The 19,150-nt window shown below is 39.1% G+C and overlaps 2 protein-coding genes across 2 annotated transcripts in view; one reads left to right on the top strand and one right to left on the bottom strand.

Moving 5' to 3' along the window:
* LOC119430669 (guanine nucleotide-binding protein subunit alpha-11) overlaps window positions 1-7,386 on the bottom strand; it is a 47,170-nt gene extending 39,784 nt beyond the window's left edge. The window contains exon 1 of the mRNA XM_037698126.1: window positions 7,109-7,386. Within this exon, the coding sequence (XP_037554054.1) occupies window positions 7,109-7,244 (136 nt within the window). The 5' untranslated portion in view covers window positions 7,245-7,386. The remainder of the gene's footprint in view (window positions 1-7,108) is intronic.
* Window positions 7,387-18,106: 10,720 nt separating this feature from the next.
* LOC119430668 (guanine nucleotide-binding protein subunit alpha-11) overlaps window positions 18,107-19,150 on the top strand; it is a 23,836-nt gene continuing 22,792 nt past the window's right edge. The window contains exons 1-2 of the mRNA XM_037698125.1: window positions 18,107-18,355; window positions 18,651-18,827. Of these exons, the coding sequence (XP_037554053.1) occupies window positions 18,677-18,827 (151 nt within the window). The 5' untranslated portion in view covers window positions 18,107-18,355; window positions 18,651-18,676. The remainder of the gene's footprint in view (window positions 18,356-18,650; window positions 18,828-19,150) is intronic.

Raw genomic sequence — 19,150 nt, 5'->3', positions numbered from 1 at the left:
ATATATTGTATGTACTGTACATGTTGTGCACGGTCATCTCATCGTCATCACCAAAATGTTGACGTGTTTATAAGAGTGGAAAAGGTTAATAAGAGAGTGGGAAGGGTTTATAGCAGTGTAGAAAGGGTTTATAAAGCCTTAAACCTAAATAACAGTACATAATAAAATTAATTTAACACCACTACTTTGTGGATTTGCACCTATCATGAGGGTCTCTGAAACGTAACCTCCGCCATAGGTGAGGAATCACTGTATTATCAAAAAACTTCTCTATTGTAAAAATGTTGGTTGGTGTCGCAAGAAGTTCATATGAATAAATTCAAGTTTTGATTAGAAAAAAATGAAGCATAAAAAAATATGATTAATTAATATTAAACTTTTAACTGCACATTCCATTAAAAACAGCCAAGCAACTACATTATCTGCTTAACACGTGCTAAAATAATGCCATGTTGGAAATCTAACAAATAGTTAAATGAAAATGGCACCACTATTATGTTTAAAAGTACAGATGTGCTGGTTGTGCCGTTAATCATCCTGCTGTAACCAGCATAACTGGTTTAACATGTCTGATACATTTATAATATTCAATTTCTAGTTTATTAGAAGTAAAAGTATACACACGATTCCCATTGGACAGAAAAAAAACAACTCGGGGTAAACTTGTTAATACAAATTAATTATTTGCATGAATCGAGTTAAAATAACCCGCAGTTAGTTGACACAGTCACCCGAGTGTGCTGGACCAGACTGAAAAAGATTTCTGGGAAATTAGCTCATGTGGGTGATGATTAGATTATCATTTTTGGCAGAGAGTGCTGTTGGATCTACACTTGTAGGAGACAACCTGGCAAGGTATCAACTCTGCTTTAAGCAATGCTGAATATTTATTAGGACAACTGTGATACCATAGGGTCTCACCATGATAGCCCACAATTTTACTGTACACACTCGCACACACTAATTTTAATCTCCTTTTGGTGATTTTACATTTGCCGTGTGTGGACTGTTCATCTGCACTATCTGCAGTTCTGTTATTTTAACACAGCCAATCATGTTTGGCATCATCTTGGATGCAGCTACAATGAAACAAATATGACCAACACAGGCTTATCTGCTTATCTTACTGTAGGACTTACTAAAGAGAAACCATAGGTGTAGGCAGGCGCCATGCATGAGACATCCTTGGGTGCTGCCAAAAACAAATATCCATTAACCCAGATACCACCAACCTGTTTGAGCAATACACGTGTGGAAAGAATAAATGTGTGCTTAGTGCGAATGTACAGACTTGGCGGCTTGACACTGAAATAAAGAATTCAAGTTATTATTTGCTGTCTGAAACTTATATTTACTCAGGTGACCACTGTGGTCACAATGCTGAATATTTGAATCTGAGCCTCATTGTACTTTTAAAATAGCTGTTTTGGTTTCAGATCAACAAGACGTCAACAAGTCTGAGAATATTCACTAGATTCCTCAATTTAAATGAATGCTAAAGTTTTAACTTGTATTTTTTTTTAACTTCCTTTAAAGCTTAAGTATCACACTTCACACTTTCATGTCCTAAGACGTTAAGTTCAAGGCTGCATTTTGACCAAATGCACTCAATGGGCTCAAAACACTAAGGATGGCAAAATCCACACAAAGTCTAGTAATCTTGTTTGGATTTATATTTTAAAACCAATTAAGCTTTGTTAGACACTGCATTTTATGAAAGTGCAACCATAACTTGTATGACATGACATCCCTACATTTGTTGTCACTCATGTGGTCTATGTTTCTTTAGGTTTTCAGTAATTGGTTTAGAAACAGGTGAAAGTACCGGTAAGTGAAAGTGTTTTGCAAAGTAAGCAAAGTCTGAATTAGAAAAATTTTTTTAAATTGAATATCACAGCACTGATTTGGAACAGCAAAACGCAATTAACAGATTACTTGGCGAACCCTTCGATTGTAATATTTGAAAAGAAAAGTTGACACCAGTCACTTGGCAACCAATAAAAAAGGAAAGTTGTGAGACAAAATAATCAGCTTAACATAACGTGATAAATCAATGAAACCTCAGATGGATGGATGGATAGATAGAAAGATACAAAGATAGATGCATAGATAGATAGATAGATAGATGCATAGATAGATGGATAGAAACCGGATTCCAAAAAAGTTGGGACACTAAACAAATTGTGAATAAAAACTGAATGCAATGATGTGGAGATGGCAAATGTCAATATTTTATTCGTAATATAACATAGATGACAGATCAAAAGTTTAATCTGAGTAAATGCAACATTTTAAAGGAAAAATGTGTTGATTCAAAATTTCACAGTGTCAACAAATCCCAAAAAAGTTGGGACAAGTAGCAATAAGTGGCTGGAAAAAGGAAATTGAGCATATAATGAACAGCTGGAAGACCAATTAACACTAATTAGGTCAATTGACAACATGATTGGGTATAAAAAGAGCTTCTCAGAGTGTCAGTGTCTCTCAGAAGCCAAGATGGTAAGAGGATCACCAATTCCACCATTGTTGCGCAGAAAGATAGTGCAGCAATACCAGAATGGTGTTACCCAGCGTAAAATAGCAAAAGACTTTTAAGTTATCATTATCAACCGTGCATAACATCATCAAAAGATTCAGAGAATCTGGAACAATCGCTGTGCGTAAGGGTCAAGGCCGTAAAACTCTACTGGATGCTCGTGATCTCCGGGCCCTTAAACGTCACTGCACCTCAAACAGGAATGCCAATGTCAAGGAAATAACAGAATGGGCTCAGGAATACTTCCAGAGAGCATTGTCAGTGAACACAATCCACCGTGCCATCCACCGTTGCCAGCTGAAACTCTACAGTGCAGAGAGGAAGCCATTTCTAAGCAAGCTCCACAAGCTCAGACGTTTGCACTGGACCAAGGGTAATTTAAAATGGAGTGTGGCAAAATGGAAGACTGTTCTGTGGTCAGATGAGTCACGATTTGAAGTTCTTTATGTCATCCGGACCAGAGAGGACAAGGATAGCCCAAGTTGTTATCAACGCTCCATTCAGAAGCCTGCATCAATGATGGTATGGGGTTGCATGAGCGCTTGTGGCATGGGCAGCTTGCATGTCTGGAAAAGCACCATTAATGCAGAGAACTATGTTCAGGTTCTAGAACAACATATGCTCCCATCTAGACGTCATCTCTTTCAGGGAAGACCCTGCATTTTTCAACACGATAATGCCAGACCACATTCTGCAACAATCACAACATCATGGCTTTGTAGGAAAAGGATCCGGGTACTGAAATGGCCAGCCTGCAGTCCAGATCTTTCACCTATAGAGAACATTTGGCGCATCATAAAGAGGAAGGTGCGACAAAGAAGGCCCAAGACGATTGAACAGTTAGAGGTCTGTATTAGACATGAATGGGAGAGCATTCCTATTTTTAAACTTGAGAAACTGGTCTCCTCTGTCCCCAGACGTCTGTTGAGCGTTGTAAGAAGAAGGGGGGATGCCACACAGTGGTAAAAATGGACTTGGCCCAACTTTTTGGGATTTGTTGACGCCATGAAATTTGGAAACAACAGATTTTTCCCTTAAAATGACACATTCTCTCAGTTTAAACTTTTGATCTGTGATTTGTGTTCTATTCTGAATAAAATTAGATGTTGACACCTCCACATCATTGCATTCAGTTTTTATTCACAATTTGTTTAGTGAACCAACTTTTTTGGAATCCGGTTTGTAGTTAACTGGACTGGAGGTATGATTATTAGGGCTTTGTGCTCATCAGTTTTAAGAATAGCATGTACTGACAGAATGCTTTTAAAAAATATGGAAAAATATGCACAAACACAGTTTTCTGGGTTCACAGGGCATGGCTGTACTGTGACAAATGCGTGTAAGAGAAACAAGATCCTTTAACACATAAATAATGTCCGAATCTCTGCAAGAAAATGTCCCATCAAACATTTTTTTTTTTTTTAATAAAATTTTAAGAATGCAAATGCAGTACTGCTTAAACAGCCATTCCCACATTAACAAGGCCCTACTCACCGAAGAAATCTAACAAACTGTGCACATTTAATTAACAACTGGTGACTTTCATTGACTAAAGAGTAGACTACAGGGTACTCCTATGACTGTCTCCCGCTCTCAGTAGAAGCGGCCCACACCAAAGAAGAAAAATAGACCTGCTGCTGAAAAACAACTTGAATAACTCTTTCCCTAAAACATCAAACAAAACCAAGTGTTCTTTAAAGATAGCAGATGAGCATTTAAAGGTTTAAAGTGCTATAACCACACGTACGCAACGATTTTCCAGTTAAATTTAAAAGATGACAATATTTTTATTTCATACTAAATCTCATATAAAATGAGAAAATCATAGTGCTCGAAAAGTGACTACAGTGATAAACTCTCAATTACTGAGAAAAGGGAAAAAGATGCTCCTAAGATATTTATTTTGCCTTTTTTCAGTGAAAATGTGAAGTTTTTAAACACAATAATATTTAATCAAGTGACCCATTCAGTATCTAATTCATGAACAGGAAAACTGATGTTTTTATGTTATGAGTGCTTAGTGTATATTTAGTTGTTGTTTTTCTTAGTTCATATCTTAGATGTTGTTACTGTTTTTCTTTTGCATTTTATTGTTGGATGTAACTGGGACCCTGTGTACATAATTTCACTCCACCACATGTACCACATGAGGTGCGAATGGCAATAAAGAAACTCTGAATTAATGTGGTGGTGTCAATCAACACTAAATTAAATGTTTATGAGAGCCTGCGAATGTTTTTTTGTATGGAACCAAAGAAAGAAACATTTTCAGTCCATCCATTGATAAAGTCAACTGATTAGTCTTCAGCCTTGGGGTATCATTTTAAAAATAAAATGTTCATTATTGCAACAAAGCTTCAGATTAAATGGTAGTTGGAAACATAAGAGAATGACAGGACCCAACTTAAGACATGGAACAGGACAATATGTCTTCCACATAAATGGTAACACATAAACCACTCATTCAAACAATAATTTCCTTGATAACACAAAAATAGCAAAATTTTCTGATACTTTATAGCTGTGTGCAGAACAGCAAACTGCTGAGTCTATGGTTAGCAGGTCAAACATGCACGCATACTGACCCTGCACGTTTTGAGGCTGCTACATACTTTGTAAAACGTAGAGATCTGTTCTCTCTTACATGTCTGTCAGACTTTCTTTTTCACATATTTTATACTTGAGAAAAACTGCAGCATGGAACTCCTGATAAGCCCTTCCACTGCAGCATGCTAACAGAACAGCAACAACATGATTTGCAGAGATGTTGGCAGACGTTTTGAGCACAGTTTTAGATTTTTAGCTGAACATGGATATTGAAGAGCTGGTAGTAGCCAAGAAGCACTAATTAGCAACAAGCGAATGTAGGGAACATACCCAATCGCTCCCCGGCCGAGGCTATTCCCTTTCAGCCAGCACAGCCACGCAAAGTCACCAGACATTTCATGCAGTTCCTTCCATGCCTATTTTTTCTGTTTTTACATCGACGGCACACAGGTGCACCAGAGGTGGGCTGTCTCTGACTCCCTCACCACCTCAGTGTCTTCTGAATGGACCAAAGAGACCAGAACAATTTTCAATCCTGGACTGAGACGTCTTGTGAATGAGCCCAGTCGCTGTGCGAGATCAAAACATCATTTTTGCTGCTCGTTTGCATTACAAATTCATAAATACCAGTAGTAGGCTACTCCAAATATGGTTTCAGCTAATTCCATATATAATTTAAAGTCATGGATGGTTTTAAATATTTTTAACACGACTTAAATGCTCATCCACCTGAAATATTGAAATGACCAAAGGAGTCGATAAAAGAAACGTTAAAGATCAGGTGCGGGGACTATTGTGGCATTCCGTAGTAAAGACACAGTGTTGTTTTACAATAAACATTTATATCAATATTGTAGCATATAAACTAAAGGCACATCAACCTTAAGGATCCAGCAGGAGAGCTAAAACACAGAAAAAAACATGTTTGGTATGTAAGACAGGGAAGCAATTATTTTTATGAGCTGCTTTACTTGCCGTTGTAAATGTTGACTCAGCTATAAGAGCGAACATCCTTGCGAGCAGGAAGTGTGTTCAGTCACCTGTGGCAAGCCGAAGAGTGGGAGCTATCTTTTAACAAAATATTGAAATCCTGCAGTTTTTCAGATTCAACTTTGTTTTTAAACAAAAACTTGGACTTCAGTCGAGAGCAAGTGTGTGATCAACACGTTTCCATGCCACACGTGACATATCAAGTCACACAGGGTTAACTACTTTAAAACGTACAAATGAGACCGAGGATTCTCCTGACAACTCTAAGGAGAATAGTTGCTTCTTAAAGCAGGGCACTCGAACAGAGGCCTGTTCTGCACCAGACAGCCAGAGCGCTTTGCCTCCTTCGAGGCAAATTTAATTAAAACCAAGTCTTCTTCATTATTTAAGTCTCAGTTTACAGGCAGTCTATTCTCTGCTCCATGCTGAAAACAACTGAAGGAAAAAAATAAACAAGTAAACTGCTGATAATAGATTTTTTTTTTTTTTTTGGGGGGGGGGGGGAGGAGTGAGTAGAGCAATGTAAAATTTCACAAACATAAATACTAGAAGGCTTGCCATAAAAAAAGATTGCAGCTATTTTGATTGGATATTGAGACAGTGGTAACTGTATAGCATACATTAATGCTCATCTTACTTGATAAAAATGGTACGAGTTAGACTTTAACTTTACGGCTGCAAAAACTGTGACATAATTGTAAGGACTTCCAGTGACCTCCTGCAGCCAGTCTGAATGTTTCCTGGCTCAGTTCGACACTCATTCATGTAGTTAGACACATAAATTCTGTGTCAGCAGCAGTTCCTTGTCAAGCTCTCCAGCTCTCTCAGGCAAATAAAAAAAAAAATTGCCTATCACATGACAAACAAATCCTGTGGTGTCCTAAGCAGTGGCTTAAGCAATTGTGGTTGCAGCGTTTTGCATGAATACAATCACATCAACATTTGACTTTGAGGGCAATGGAGTAACAGTTCAAGCATAGACGTTTAGTAAAAAAATTTAATAAATTTAAAAAGCACGTGATCGTGCAGACCTACCCAAAAGCAGCAGCTTCAGCTCCCTGCGTGCATCCCTCTTGTCTCGTTTGAGTTGCTTCTCGATCTCGGCATTGATTCGTTTGGACTCCTTCGCCTCCTCACTCAGGCAACAAGCCATCATGGAGTCTAAAGTCATCACCGCATGAGCTGAAATAGCTCGTCTGACTGAGCAGCACCTTACAAAGGGTCTAATTATTTATTACCCTTCTAAATGCAAGAGTCCGCTTTTTCTACGCCTTGTATCCAGACGAGTTAACAAGTCTCTGTTGATGCTGCCAAATGTTTTTTTATTATTATTTTATATCAGACAGATGCACAAAAGGCTGCAAAGAAAGTGAACTGATAAAAAAAATCAAAAATGGTCAACACACACCTTGAGGTGTGTAAATAACCATTTTATTCCCCGTACTTGCCGAACGTGTAGATTTGAGTTTGAACCCAGTGGCTAGCATGAAAGCTAATCATATGGTCAAGCTAACGTTGATTAATTTTCAGTGTGCCGATGCTTTTTTTTGTTTAATGCTTTTGTCGATTAGTTTTGTGAAACGTTATAACAAACGATATTACAACTTCAACCTCAGAAACAGTGGGACACAACAGGCTACCACGGCCACATCTGTAGGATCCTCCGCTGGTAGCCCGGCCGAGTAGGAGCCTCGCCGCCCCGAAACACACACTGGAGTTCCGCCCGCGCTGTGCCACTGAGCTCCGGTCAAACTGTCCGTCCAAGTAGGCTGTCTCACCGTGTCAAGTCCTCAACCAACAACAAACCTAAGAATAATCCGAATGACAGCACTCGCTCAGAGCAGCTCCCTCGTCCACACTGACACATACAGTTAACGGGCTAACGGTTAGCCTGTTAGGCTAGCTCCGACAACCATCCCTAAAAAATGCAGACAGCTCGGACTGACAGAGGCCCTTCATTGCATTAACTTAACGCTCCAATGAGAACCTCATCCACACGAAGCCAATGAGAAGCGAAAACAGCTTTCTGGGAGCCTAAAGGATATTTTTCATCCGTGCATTTTATCGCTGTTAATTTTTCCTAGCGGCAGTCCGGTCCGCTCCCCGTCACCTACTCCTCTATCAGCCCGGGTGAGGCGCTGCTGCTGACGTATCAGGGAATGGAATTGATTGACAAGCGACCCAGCCAATGAAAACAGAGACTGTTGAATACATTAGGGCGGACCTTTCCTAAACCGTGAACTTCTCAAGTTTGCTTGAAAAGAACCCGAGGGGCGTGTCGGTGGACAGGCACCGCCCATCTGGTGTCAAACAGCAGCACAAGCAGAGTCTGCTGTTTGTCTCTGATCATCTGGAAACTGTATTTATTCGTGCAATGTGCTTAGATATAAACAAATTGTTGTATCGTTTATTGTCAAATCTACCTGCAAAGCATTGTTTTAAGTAAAAAAATACTGTCATCGGCAGAAAAAGGTCCACCTTCTTTGAATTCCAGGATTTCAACTGTCGAGCACGGTGGAAAAGAGATGATAATGAGGGCTTGTTTTGCAGCAACAAAAAGTGGGAACTTCTGCCTAAAGCTGGGACAAAAATTGGTTTTAAGACAACCAGTAAATCACAAAAAGAAAGAAAAAAGACAGCTGACAGAGGAAAGAATCAAGGTAATGACCCAGATGCTCAAAAATCTCAATGAATTACAACAAATTTTTAAAGACGAATGGGCCATATTCCCTCCACAAACGTGGGAGACCGATAAAGTTAGAGAACAACTACTTTAAGTTATTGCTGCTAAATACAGTTCTGATCACTGAATTATGTGGTGAACTCTGTTTTTCCACACACAACTTTTACATTTTTGTTTAATAACTAAAGAGTCTAGTCGGCTGTATGTTTTCACACACTCATTTTAAAACCAGATCATTTTGCTCATGACCTGATAAGTAAAACCCTGCAATCACAGGAGGCTGGATTTTCTTTTTCACATGATATATGATAGTGATGATGCATATCTTTTAAACCAACTACTTGTTCAACTGACCTCCAAAGCCAAGCTTACATAGATTCATTCAGTTAAATGTGGAATTTAACTCATTTTGTACTTGCAATGTTATCAACAACTATTTTTTCTTCTATACAAATTTTTTTAAAAGTCTACCGTAATTTTCGGACTATAGAGCGCACCCAAATATAAGTTGCGCTCACTAAAATAAATAACAATAACAATTTGTACATATATACACTGGGTTTGTGTATAAGCCATAGGTGTTCACATTGTAACATGAGATATTTACACACAATTAAAAAAAACCTTTTTATTAAATACGTACCGGTAACATACACAAATGTTTGTTTTTTTCTAAACAAGACCGGTTAAAAAAATACAGTAGCTTACCAGGAAGTCACCGATTGCTATGTTCATATTCCTCCTGCTTGTGCTCCACAGAGAAAAAGTTACACTGCGCATGCAGAGGAGTCAAAGCGCCATGCTTTCTTCATTTTATTAAGGATGTGGAATTATATGTAAAGTTAATAACAGACTCTACCAACAATAAGGCGCTTAGGACAATTTCTATCTGTAAATCTTTGCAAATATTTGTTTAAAAATCACACCCCTGGTTGTTTGTTCATATAAGTGTTGTGTTCGTCTGTATACTCCAGTCATTTGTTTGTTGTGTACTTGTCATTTGCTTTAGTAAAGATTTAAAAAAATTAAAAAGCATGCAGGGGAGTCCACTCTAACGGCGCATGGGGAGGATTCCCTGTTCTCTCCTTCCCTGCTTGTTTCACTGTTTGACTGTGACCTGTCCTGTAATTTCATTGGTCAGATTTTTTTTAACCTTCATTTATACAGGTAGTCTCACTGAGTCACGAGGACCCACCCCCCAAGAGAGACGTGTATTTGGCAGCTATGTGAGCGCCCAGGTGTGACGAAGCTAAATGTTTTTAAAAAATAAAGTTCTCTCTACAACAATGTCATTGTGAATTTAGCACATGAAAACAACAAAAGCCGACCAAAGTGCTTTATAATCTAGTCCAATTAAAATGAAAACAAGAAAAATACACCGTGTGTCACTGTGGGAGCACAAGAGAGTAAACAATAGGTACGATATTTATTCTTTATCAACTTCTTACAGGAGCAGCCCACTTCAACTTGAACTGATTCGAACAAGCGTATAGAATCAAGGAGATGATGTTTAGGTGGAAATATAAAAGTACGTCTGCTGCTGAGCGAGAGGAAAGTAATAAGACGAAAGTCAAATCCTATCTCCATACTTTACAGATCTGAGCAGAAAGAAGAACCAATAAATCTAAAGCGATGGACTTTTTTCTCTCCTGTCGTTTTATTTTCTGTCATTTTTTTGTGTTTTTTTAAGTAAACGAACTCGCAGGTGGATGGTTGTTAACAAGTTACAGCTTCCAAATTTTTACTTTACTTGCACACTAATTACTGATATTAAAATATAATGTGAGATTTGATTAAAATTTGTTTGTTTTTGATAGATCTTCATGACATTGCACTTAAATATTTAGAGAAAGCACATCTATTGGACTTTAATAGGACATTTACATAATACAAAGGTTTTATTTTTTGTTGTCAGCTCATGGATATATCTTTCACAACAACAAGAAAAAAACTAGCTTCATTTTTTCAGCTTGAATGAGAAGACAGTAAGGGACATCTTGTGGACATGAAATGGAATTACATCTGGGCAAATTAACTTTTTATTTTAAATGACACACACATGAAAGAGTTTGTGTTTGACCCGTTTCACATCCTTTTTTTTATTTCTTCTTTCAGTCTCACAGCAGCTCTATGACATCATTATTTACAGCATTATTTGAACATTGATCAAAGTCATTTGTTTGGATTTATTCCCACCTTTATCTGGAAATCTGTTATTTGCAAACATTTGCTCAGACATGGTGGCCAGTTTCAGATTTAGCAGCTGGAATGAATCAACCATAAACATCTCATTCATAAATATAGACTCGTATATTAAGAAAACAACTATATTTCCCTATTTTTTTTTATCACTTTTGTCTCAGAGCTGCACAGTGTGACCTGAAAGAATGTCATGCAGAATGATGTCAGAGGTCGACTAACGCCTGGTTTGTTTGGGATGATCGAGATCTTCCTGCCTGCCCACATCACATGACCTCACTCTAAATCTCCACCTACTGAAATAACAGACAAGTCCATTCATTCACTGCAGACACATCTACGCTTCCAAACAGGAACCACGTGCAGTCAAATAAATAACATATGACACTTTGAAAGAATTATTATTGTCTGTCAGTCGTGCTGTTGTCTACATTGTTGTATAAGGAAGCACGAAGGCACAAGCGCTTTTCGCTTCTGCTAAAATGTCCTATAGGTTTGGTACAGTTGTCTGTGGTTTAGTAAACCAGATTTTTTGAAGGATATTAGGTTTAGAATCACAGCACATTTCCTTAAAACTGAGCCAAACAAACAAAAACCTGCAAGATGTGGATCGACTTAAGCACCTGGAAATTTCTTGCGCGCCACCGTTGTTGAAAACCTTTTAAAATTTGTGTTTAAACATTTATAAATGAACATAAAGGGAATGAGCTGTTGGGAGCGGAGTTACCATCAACGTGATGGTAGTATTTCGTAGTGTTTTGGCCTGGTGGGACTGGTAGCCCTGTTTACGTTCTTTCTTTTGTAATAAGTGTTTTTTGAAGGTTTTTGCAGGTTTACTCAGGTATCAGCAGCGGCTTCGACAGCCCTGCACAGGGTTGGCCCGCTGCTGTACCTTTTTGTTTGGCCAGCTCACCAGGTCCTCCTTTAAGTTGGTACTTTGGGGTTTTGTGTTTCTTGGGTGGACACGGGAACTGGGGGTTCCTGGTCTTTTTCCTTTATTTCAGGAAGTTGCAGCAGTTTTTGAATAAACTGAATGTTTGAACCCCTATTTGTGTCATGTGTCCTCCTTTAATGTGTTATGTTTTTGGTGGACATAATATATTACTGGTGTGTTTTATATTTTTAACAACTTTTGGGGTTAAGCACATGCAGCAGGCATCGGCCCGGTATCACTACTAACGGTTGATATTGTTTTGTTGGGGAGAATCATCTGAAATTACACAAAAATGAGACGGGAGACTCATTACATTAGAGTTGCGTTTGGGACTAAAAATCCGGCCCGAACCATATCATTTTTTCCGAACCCGACCTGGACCCGACGGATTAACTGTAATTACAGGCCCGACCCCCCCCCCCCCCCACACACACACACACACACAAAAAAAGCCTTTTTTTTTCTTTATTAAGCTTTTACTGCTTTTGTAAGCAAATCAGTTTGACATGATATTCTTTAAAAAACATATTTCGAAGAAAGGAAAATATAAGATTTCTTGTTTAACCAAATGGATAGCAACAAAATGAAAAGCCTAAAAAAAATCAACTCTAATGAACAAAAATATTTTTAGAGCAAAATCATTTGTAAAAATATAGAATGAGGCTATTTTAATTGAACACGCTGCTCACTTCGGCTTTTGTAGATGCTGCTATTTCCTTCACCGCAGAAGACAGCAGGTGTGGAGACGCACGGCCGGTGATCAGCTGATCCATCTGAACTTCACTGGAATTTTTTTTTTTTTTTTTACATCTTTCAACCAGCAAGTTGGACCTGCCTCTTCCTCTACAAGTAGATTAACACAATTTTATACTGTGCATTCTTATTTAGTTTTCTTTGTGCTGTATGATTCGTAAAACCGCATCAAAGCCCGAGACCGGCCTGGCCCGCACATTATTATGGCCCGAATTTGGGCCTGGCTTCGGTTAGACATGACAGCTCAGGCTGTGTGTATCTACGAGGACTGGCTTTTAATTGTTTCTGACTCAACAAACATTTACATCCAGTATTACAACTGTATTCTAATATGATGCATTAATACATTAAATGCTTTGTCAATAAATTTACCCATCAACTTATCCTCTTACATTTAACAGTGCTCACTCAACGCATTGAACTAAATGCCATTAGCACTCGGTCACTAGGACAGTTTTTACACATACCGTAGTCTGGAACCAAGCACAAACCATCATTACTATACAAAACAAATTATTATATCTCCGGTGGGTGTATACATAACATATGCATGCACATATAAGGCAGTGCTAACTAAATACACATTAGCCGCTATGCTAGCAGGGCGAGTAGCTTGCTAGCACAGAAATGCTAATAGTTATTTTACTCAAAAACGGTCTAAGAATGGATAATGTAATTACAGATGTTATAAAATCAAAACTATATTGGGCTCATATGCATCCAATTAATTGACTTTACCAACCTGAAATTACACAAAAATGAGACAGAGACTCATTACTGCTGCGTGTCCGTGTTGTGTATCTGCACCACTGTCTGGCAGCGCAGAGCAAGGAACGCGCCAAAGCCTCTCAGTGGAAGTGCTGCCCTCTGGTGGTGGAACTAGGTACAGCAACTCAATCCAATTCAATGGCCTTGCCACTTTTCATTATAATAATAATAATAATAATGTCATCACAATGTCAGCACTGTATGTTACCATACAATGGCGAAATTAGTCTCTGCATTTAACCCATCCACCACCAGGTGGTGCAGTGGGCAGCTATTGAAAGCGCCCGGGGGACATTTTGGGGATTAGACGTGCTGCCCAGAGACGCCACGTGATGTGCAGTGACTGGGGATCGAACCTGGGACTCTCGAGTCCCAAGCCGGCTACCCTTTATCCATCACTAATAAATCAAAACAATGTGATCACACCTTCGTGTATGTCACACACATTCAAGATGGACACCATAGCTAAGCCACCCCTAGCAAACATAAAAATAGCTACAGCTTAGGCAGTTTTTAAAATGTGGTGTGCTAATATAGCTGCGACTTTTTCACAAGACATACTCGGAGCTCTATACATTGCTTAAAACTTTGGCATCAACCGAGAGTGTCAACCCTGTCTGTCTGTTAGCAAAATATCTAATGAACCACCAGACAGACTTTAATAAAACTCTAAAAAAATAAAAAATAAACATTGTATCTGCATTTAAAACTCAACAACATTTAGAGTCAGTCCACTTCAAACACTGTTAATCAACCTTACCAAACACAAAAACGACTATAAGTCAATCAGAAATACAGATAATGAGCTCAAATCTGATGTGGTAGTAGTTGAGAGTCAAACACAACACATCCTCTGAGCGCTATCAGATTACCAAAGAACACTTCTGCTAGACCTTTGGAAAGAGAAAGTTGACAAAGTCTCTTTGGCTCTTGCTGCAAATATTTCTCCAGTAAACGAGGTACTTAAACAATGTGTCAGATCATCATCTGGAAGATTTGGATTCTTCTTTGTCATCTTGACTTCTTAATGCAGAAAGAATGAAGTAGGTTCCTCCAGCCGTCGCTCACCAGCAGGATTATAATCTTTATTATTGTCTTTTTGTCTATTACTTTCTTGAATAATGTCTGTATTGGGCCCATCTTTAAGCTCTCAAACAGTATATTAATTGTTTAACAATTTTTTCATGAAGTTAAACCAAAAGTCCACAAAAATCCATTTGTGAAATAATAAAAAAAAACTAAAATAAACAGACCTTTTTTGTATTATTATTTATTTTTCCACCTCATAGTTTTTCTGTAGCAATGGACGCCTCAGATGATCTCAATATCTGAACTCATGAAAACCTGGAAGAACCGGTTCTGCTGGTCCAAACAATGACATCCAAGGAGACAAAGCGACGAAATGCCTGCGCTTTATCTTTGCCCTGACATCCTGCTGTATAAAGAGCTAGTCTCACCTTTGGGTTTAATAATTTGTTATGTGAAAACATTTTTCTTTTCAATATTCCAATATACAGAATCTGTTAAAAGCATCAAGTTTCCACATTTAGAGGAATAAAATCCAAGAAAAGATCCACTCAGTCGGTGTCCAAGTAAAATTTTATTTAGATTATTTTTCACAGTTTGTTGTTTTATAAGAACAAAACGTTCGCAGGTCCGTGATTTCACTTGAACTCAGCTGAAACGTGAAGCAGGGAGCTTCCACAGGGTCCGAAACTTTATCCGCCGCCGCAGCTCAGTCACTCATGACGCCGTCAAGTCGGAACACGTATTGAAAACTGCTTCCGGTTTGATATTTTCAAAACAATATTTATAGAATGAGCTTGCGAGCTTGTGAAATCAGACCTGAGTGTTTTTCAGTGATAGTAAGAAGGTAAATTATAACTTTCTAGTCCTGCTTCTGGCACGTAATATCCACTTTTAACTGAAAATTAGGACCAGTTCTTAGGATTATGGGTGTGTTATTGGGGAATGCCTAGAAAGGGAGCCACCTATTATTACTCATCTGAAAAGTTTTATAAAAACTTTTGGAACTTATGAAAACTTTATATCCAACAACTTATTAAGAATTTGATATGATATCTATGCAGAAATGAGCAGAATGGATTAAATAATTTGAAAATGACTAGACTAGATTATTTGCATTTACATTGCAAACAAACATAATTAGCAACTAAAAAGTCTAATGAGGATTTTTTATTTTAAATGGAAGATCAAAAGTTGATAAAACATTAGTTTATAATTGTTTAAACATAACAAATTCTATTTTCAAATATAAAAATAAGGTTTCCCTTTATTTAATCAATAAAATAATTGCGGTAATAGCAGCAATAAACTTCACATCAAATTTGACCATGTTTAAACTTTAAAAGGCAAGGCAAATACATCCTGATGCATGCTCAGGCAAATACATATTTTAGGTGGTTTATGCTTGGGGTCTTTTTAATAAAACTGTATAAAATACACCTGTACAATAAAAAAAATTGCTAAAAGGGCAAACACACACACACCAACGAATCTGGACGGTTTCATTTTTCTTTTTTTTTTTTTTATTAATTTATTTTATTGAGACGTTTCGTCCTTCATCCAAAGGATTTCATCAGCTGGGCCCACTATGTGATAGATTTTCATCCTATCACCATCAGGTAATAGGATTTATTTATTTATAAATTAACCTTTATTTAATCAGGCAAATCCCATTGAGATCACAGATCTCTTTTGCAAGGGAGGCCTGGGCCTGAAGGCAGCCTAACATGCATGTTTTTGGTGTGTGGGAGGAAAGCAGAGTACCTGGAGAAAACCCACACAAGCACGAGAAGAACATGCAAACTCTACACAGAAGACCCCATGCAGGTCCAACTGGGGATTGAACCCAGGATGGTTTTTGGAGTCTGCCCTCTCCCCCATCAACTCCTCTGAGGTAGCCATTGCCAAAGTGGTTCAAAACATCAAAGTTCATGCTCAATAATCCAGGTAAAAAAAAAAAAAAAAAATCCAACAAATTGAAGTCTGGTCATCTGGATGGTTTCTTTTTTTTGTTGAGACGTCTTGTTGGATTTTTGTTAATCTAGATTATTGAGCATGAACTTTGATGTTTTGAACCACTTTGGCAATGGCTGCGTCAGAGGAGTTGACGGGGGAGAGGGCGGACTCCAGAAACCATTTTATCACCAGCAAACTGGTTGGTCCACTATGTGAGTGCTTGTGGGGCTGAAGGACGAAGTGTCTCAATAAAAACAAAAAAGAAACCGTCCAGATGACCTGACTTAACTTTGTTGTTTTTTTTACCTGGATCATTAAGCATGAACTTTGAAACCCCTAAAGCAGGGGTCTGCAACCTTTGCAATCAAAAAAGCCATTTCTCCCTCTTCCTTCACTAAATTAAATGAGTCCAGAGCTGAACAACCTGCTACAACTGTGATTATCAAGTGGTGGCCAGTGGACCGCTTTAGATTTGTTGGAGGGGGCTTTTGTGGCCAGTAGGGGGCGGGGCCACATATTATACATGGGAAGTGGTGGCGCAGAGTTAGAGAAGGTAGGCCTGTGATCGGACAATCTCTTGTTCAACTCCCGTTGCCAACAACAGCAAAATGTGGGTGGGATAGGTGAAGCACCCACACCTGCCTTCACCCTCATTTGCCCCACTCTGGGCCCTTGAGCAAGGCCCTTAACCCCCACCATCAGCTCCCCTGGGCGCCTTAAATAGCAGCTCTCTGCTCCACACAGAGGCTGTGGTAGCTCGGTGGTCTGTGGCTGAGTGGTTAGAGCAGTCGTCCTCCAATGCAAGAGTTGGGGGTTTGAATCCACCAGCAGTCACATGTTGAAGTGTCCCTGGGCAAGACACTGAACCCCTCATAACCTCCGGTGTGTCCCATCGGTGTATGAATGTGATAAAGCTCTGACTAGTCTCTTTAGAATGATTTGTTCAGCTTTGTAGAGATCTAGTAGAGTGCTGTATGAATGGGTGAATGAGGCACAGATTGTAGTGTAAAGCGCTTTGAGTATCTCGATAAGATAGAAAGGCGCTACATAAGTACAGTCAATTTACCATTTACCATCCAGCGTAAAAATAATGACCAAATCTTTGTGCGTCTTAGTTCGCTGGTGACCCCTGAAGAAGGGAGCAGCCGAAAGAAGAAGAAGGGCCACATATTATAAAGCCAAAAGCATCAAATAATTTTTAACATTCATTGATATTTTTACAATTTAAAACAAAAGAAAAAAAACTGCTTCTTGTAAGAAAAAAACATTGTTTTTTTTAACCAATGTTTATTTATTTAAACAATATGAACTATGCAGACCTATGTGATTTTCTTAACTGCTGAAAAAAAACAAGTATAGAAATAAAGATAACGTTAACGTAACATTTTACTCCTTGTCTTAGTTCTAATAGCATATTTGCAAAAGAAATGACCAAAAAGCTAAAAAAAATAAAAACTGCTATTTAAAACTAGCTTTATTTTTGTTTGTGTAACAACCAATAAACTTCAGTTTTATGTTAGTTTTGGTCAAAGCTTGAAAGAGCCGCTGCAGAGGGACCAAAGGGCCGCGTGCGGCTCCAGAGCCACAGGTTGCAGACCCCTGCCCTAAAGGTTCAACGTCGACAAACGGCTTTTATTTTGTACGCACGGACGAGCAGCTTCCGGTGCGTCGACGTAAATCGTCCGTAGCTTCACGTTTGAGCGCATTCCAGTTCCAGAGTGCTTTCAGCAGAGCAGGAGGCTGCACATTCCTCTGTAGGCGCGGTGGACTTTCCCGAGCGGCAGGTTGTTTTAGTGGGGTGAAAGGCGTTTAAAGGCTCGGCACCAGCAGCGTCCATGACAGGAGCTGCTAGCTGTTAGCCGCAGGTGGAGCGGAAGTGGGGGAAACACGGTGGGAGATAATGGACAAGCAGCCTGTACCTGCTGCTGTACAGAGTCCAGGAAGCTCGGAGCTCTGATTGGAGGTAGGGAGCAACACTTTCTGGCTGTAAATCACACTTTTCTCTTAATTAAACTCACAAACTGTAGCCTCTAATTAAAGTGACACCACCCAAGTTAAAGCTCTATGTTTTAAAACCGAGTTTTTGCCAGTTTAACACTTTAATAGTTTAAAGGTCCCGTGTTTGTGCGGACGTTTTTGTTTACGGCATCAATAAATATTCCCAAGGTGTGGCGGAATAAATCACAACGGGGCTTTGTCTAACCCACGGGAGCACGAATAAGGGGTTGCTTAGCTGCAAGTTTTATTGTGTGCAACAGGTTGATTTCAGAGGTTTGCTCCATCCATGGCGGGCTGCTGGTGGTGGTGCCGCCGCACCTGCGTGTGCTGCCTGTCCGAGGACGAGAAGACCTCGGTTGCTGTGGACAAGGAGATCCAGAGGATCCTCAAGCAGCAGAAGAAGAAGGAGAGGAGGGAAATAAAGATCCTGCTGCTGGGTAACCTGCACACTGAGCTCATGCTTCAGTCCACTTTACACACCCATTAAAGTCTTAGTCAGCAGGAACACAAGCAACAACAACAACAACAACAACAACAACAACAACAACGAAGTTAGGTGTATAAAATACATTCAGCTAAGAGTGTCACCTCAGATCACCCCGTAGTGTAAAACTGCTTGGCCTGTTTGATAGTCACCAGACGAGACAGAGAAACTGTCAGGCGTGTGTCACTATGTGGGTATGTGAAGAATGGTCCAGATTGGGATTGGCTGTACCTGCAGAGGTTACACACACACACACACACACACACACACACACAC

Source organism: Nematolebias whitei, chromosome 3, assembly GCF_014905685.2.
Source record: "Nematolebias whitei isolate Nwh7 chromosome 3, NemWhi1, whole genome shotgun sequence".
Taxonomy (NCBI): Eukaryota; Metazoa; Chordata; class Actinopteri; order Cyprinodontiformes; family Rivulidae; genus Nematolebias; species Nematolebias whitei.
The sequence above is the reverse complement of the archived record's forward strand: the minus strand, read 5'-3'. Positions and strand labels throughout refer to the sequence as shown.